The following is a 4,654-nucleotide window of genomic DNA, read 5'->3' as shown; positions in this document are numbered from 1 at the left end:
GATTAAGGAGTTTTCATCATGTCTTCTGACTGCTAGTTGGTGTTCATGGATGCGCTCTGCTAGCCTTCTGCCTGTCTGTCCTACATAGTGGTTGTTACAGTCCTTACATCTTCAAGCTGCCAAGGTTGAGAAACACTGTCCTAGGGTTTCCAATTACAGTGCATCTGGAAAGCCCTGGATTTGGGGAAGGGTTACTCTCTAAAGCCAATCTTTTGGGTTGTAAGACTGAAACACCAATCCACTTTATACCTAAGGAAAATTATTAAGTGTGGGAAAAGCCAGATTAGTCTTGAAAGGCCTTCAGCAACATTGCCTGGTGGTTTACCGGCAGCAGCTGTTCCCCGTCTGGCTTGAATGAGTTCAGCTTCTATTTTGGAAAGAGTGAGAGTGAAAGCCCCTCCTAATTATAAGCCAAGCACAGGCCAAAGAAATGAGGCCAGAACTGAAATTGTGGGGGGTTGTCTCACGGTCCCGGTTTGGGGGGCTGAGTCATTGTAATGAAGTGCCTAAGTGCTGAGTTAAATTCTTTACCACAGGAAGCATCGGGGCAAAAATATTGCAGCGAGGTGGGGACTTGAATAAAAGGAAGCAGAGTCCTAGAGGCAGAGCATACAGCAGCTCTCAGCATACAGAGAGACACCAGGCTCAGCTTATTGAGAAGAGGAGCACACCGAGACCACGATGCTGTGCCGACTTCACCTTGCAGCACCTCAGAGCCCCCTGCGAAGCCGAGGCTTATGGCCCAGGACCAGTTCGCTCTTCGAGGAGCTGGAGCGGGAAATGGATTCTATGTGGGAGCTCCTTACCAGCAACTGGCGGCCCACAGCCAGTAGCACAGCCCCCCAAGAGACCGACCAGAGCTTGGAGGCAGCAAACACCAACGACACATTTGCAGTGACTCAAGACATGGCTGGATTTGACCCCCAGGAACTGGTGGTGAAGCTGGTTGGGGAGAAGGTGGTCCTGACGGGCAGGAAGGCCACAGAGATGCCCCACGGTCCTTTCCGCTATGAGCTCTTCCGGAGGGAGTGGGACGTGCCAGAGAGCGTGGACCGAGACCGTCTCAGCTGCTCCATCTCCAGCGACGGACAGCTCCGCATTGAAGCTCCTGTGGCGGAATCAGCCATGAGGACGGTGCCCATTGCGGTCAACAGAGTGAGAAACGAAGCTCAGCCAGCAGCTGAAGAACCCATACCCACAGATAACAGTCGGGCTCAAGGATGAAGGAGGCGGCTGGATGGAAGAGACTTTTTTAAAGATTTGCTGGAAACCATGGAGAAATGTGCATTGCTAATAAATATTTTAAATATGGAATTATACGCCCTGGTGGACAATCAATTCTCAGATGAACTTGGGGAGGGGGGAGTGTAGCAGGGCTAGTAGAGAATTTTATTCATTTATCAGAATTCTTATGGAAAGAATTTGGGATGTAGAATAATTAAAGGTGGGATAAAGTGATGTGGACAAGTTGGTCAGTCCTGGTAAAAGGGTTTGGAAAGATGAGTTCTCAGTCCAGTATTTATATTTTTGCTGCTCAATTAAGGGTTGCCAACTTTTGTTTTTTCTTCTTTTTAAAGTTCTTTATCAGCTTTGTGAACAGCTTTACTTACTGAATCGGCCAGTCCCAATGGCTGAGTCTGATTTAATTTGAGTTCGATTTAATTTGTTTTTGAGATAAGAACTTGATAAGAAAGTCTTTTATAAATAGGATGGAAAGAAGTTGAAAAGGGGTTTTGTTTAGTTAATGAGAAAAACCAGAATTGTCTTATTTATTCGGCCCAACATATTTCCTTTGGCAACATAGACTATACAGTACTGGAGCAGTTATCCATGGATGACATTTCCTTGAAGGGTAAATTAAGAAGTAGATTTATACCACAAGTTTGGATCCTAGGTCTAAGATGAATATTGGAGATTGTCTGAATGTAAACTGGGAAATCTCTGTATGATTAACCAGGAGTTGTACTTCACCAAGGGCTATCCATTTCCTGAAAAAGCAAGTAAATAGATATATGCATTTCTCTTCTTTGTTCTAATTATTTCTCAGCCTCAGTGCTCCTCATCTGTAAAATGGGAATATCAATTTAAGGCATTTAACTAGGTCTTTCTACAGGTCTGCTGGTCAGTTTTAAAAATGAGTTCGAATTTTTGCTCTGTAGAAACGCAAGTGCTGAGCATCTCTTAAAACTGTAAGATTAATAATGCGGCTGACTCACTCCTTTATACAATAGCTAACCAGCACAAGAAAAGATAATTTGGCCATCTCAAACTCTGCAGTCCTTTTCCAAGTACAGTAACTAATAGGAACCAAAATTATTCAGCACAACTGAGACACAGCGTTTCTCAGCATATGTAACATTTTTCTTACATAGCCCACTACCTCCTTCTCTGAGCTTCCATTATATATGTACATGAATCTTAAAATTCCCGTGAAATATTCTACAGCTTCAGCAAGCATAAAATTTGTCCACCTTAAATGACCAATATAAGTTTCATACTGACCAGTAACTCACAAACTTAGCTGCTGAAAATTTAAGGGTTTTGTACATTCAGAACAATTAGGCAAACAGGACCATCTCAGTGGTGGCACCTCCTTCCTGCTGTGAAAACCTGGAAAGGAACATTTGGGGAATGTTAGTTTTTCTTTCATGATCTACTTCTGCTGATTAGTTTTATGGGAATATATTTTAAATGTCACAGCTTTGATGTTTTTAACTATTCCTGTTGCACGCCACTTGGAGCTGTTTTGAAGAACAATATAAAAATACCAGTAATTAATTAATTCAATTAATACCATTCCATAGTCTTTGACCACTGGCCATCCAGGTGAGGGATGAAGGGAATCTCAAAATATCTGGAGGAACACAACTGCCCTGCTTACTCCTCGCTCAGGACTTTTGGGCTTGGAGAAGCCAGCATGTCTCCGTTATAGAAGCCTAGGATTTTAATCAACATGTAATAGGTTGTCTCGCTAGTGGTAAATAATCACAGTGTTATTTACACTGTAACCGGACCGTCTATGCCAGTGTTGTCCAAACTTGGCCACTTTAAGATGAGTGGACCTCAACTCCCAGAATTCCCCAGCCAGCTCATGGATGAAGTCCACTCATCTTAAAGTGGCCAGGTTTGGACAACACTGGTCTATGCCCACCCACAAGCAGTCCATAATTGTGTTCAGTTCTGTAACCTGGAGGGATTTTAAATGATTTACATTTTTTTAGCAACTTTGCCACCTGGTGGAGGTTGAGGAAAATTGATGCAAAATCCCTCCCTCTGCCACCTAGAAACAGGCCTATTCAGATTCCTGAATGATGCAACTCCGCGTAAAAGGTTCCAGCACTTTCTCGCTCTGCCTAGTTTTTTCAAGATAACTCAAAACCAGCCTTGAGTATTTGATATTAGCCACCAAGAAAAATTAGAAAATGGCCTTTTAATCCCCTGCACATTTTCCGCACATTTCCTCGCTATGCAAAGCCAGCCATCTGGGGCTTATTAAACCACCATTAGGCAAATATTACTATTAAACATTTATTTATTTGTTTATTTATTTATTTAAATTTATATAGCCAGCCATCTCACTACTGCGACTCTAGGCGGCTTACAGAGTTAAAAAATCCCCCCCTCCCAAAATACAAAAACCAACCCAGATTAAGCACAAAAATCATTAAAACATTAAAAACAATAAAACTATTAAAACCATAAAAAGCACAATCTGCAGGAGAACACCATTCATTTTCCTAGAAATACAGCCATTTAGCAGGCTCTCCACCAACGTCACTGGATCCTGGGAGTTGAAGTCCACGCATCTTAAAGTTGCCAAGATTGAGAAACTTGTCCTAATAAATACTAGAACTCTACTTTACTGAGACAGGCTATAGTAACAGAATCTTGAAAGCCCAGCAACATTTTCCCTTCCCCTCCTCTTAAACCAAAGGACATCAAGGCAGAGTCACTTTAAGTCACTTTAAGTCTAACACCTTCTTCCTTTCCAGGGCTTAATTCATGTTTTGCTAATTGTCTCATTCCTTCTCCAAGGTTATCTTTGTGGTTTTGTCCAAAGACCAAATCAGCGATAGACTGTCTTTAAAGCACTTCACTGAAGAAACAGTTAAAATTTGCTATTTCCGTTTAATGGATGTTTGCAGAATCCTCAGTTCCTTACTACCAAGATGGCCCAGTTTCTTCGTTCCTGTCCTAGTTATGGCACACTGGGATTGTCGGCCAGGTTACGCAAAACCTCACTGTACTGACTCATGTCTAAAATGCTCTCCTTTGTACTATTCTGGACCTTCCTTTTACCCCCACCTCTTTTTATTGCCAATTCTGATTTTGAATGGGAATGTTAATAAATACAAGCACAAATTTCTGATGTGAACACATTGTGTCCTGCATATGTGCACGCCCGATTATTTGTAAGATCTCCTGATAGTGCGTGATCCAATTACCAGGCCAAGGTCACCAGGGTCTACCACACACCAGAAGAGTGTCATTAAAAGTGTCAGTACTGTTCCAATCCAGCTTCTTCAAGTCCAGCTTTTGTCTCCTCAGAGGGTCACAGGGAATGGCATTACTTGCATCGTTCTGATCTTGGTAGGGACAGACACATCACGGCATCTGAATATCAGTCTATGACTGTTCTATGCTTAATTATAAA

General features: G+C 42.4%; 1 protein-coding gene across 1 annotated transcript; it reads left to right on the top strand.

The window, feature by feature from the left end:
• The first annotated feature begins 403 nt into the window (after positions 1-403).
• LOC103048903 (heat shock protein Hsp-16.1/Hsp-16.11-like) lies at positions 404-2,000 on the top strand. Its single transcript, XM_015891381.3, has one exon. The coding sequence runs from the start codon at positions 682-684 to the stop codon at positions 1,222-1,224; it is 543 nt and encodes a 180-aa protein (XP_015746867.1). The 5' UTR covers positions 404-681; the 3' UTR covers positions 1,225-2,000.
• The last annotated feature ends 2,654 nt before the right edge of the window (positions 2,001-4,654 follow it).

The sequence above is a fragment of the Python bivittatus genome, unplaced genomic scaffold, assembly GCF_059951505.1.
Source record: "Python bivittatus isolate LINGU-HERP-01145 unplaced genomic scaffold, Pbiv_v1 ctg000580_np1212, whole genome shotgun sequence".
NCBI classification, from domain to species: Eukaryota; Metazoa; Chordata; class Lepidosauria; order Squamata; family Pythonidae; genus Python; species Python bivittatus.
Note: the sequence above shows the minus strand (reverse complement) of the source record. Positions and strands in the feature narration are given on the sequence as shown.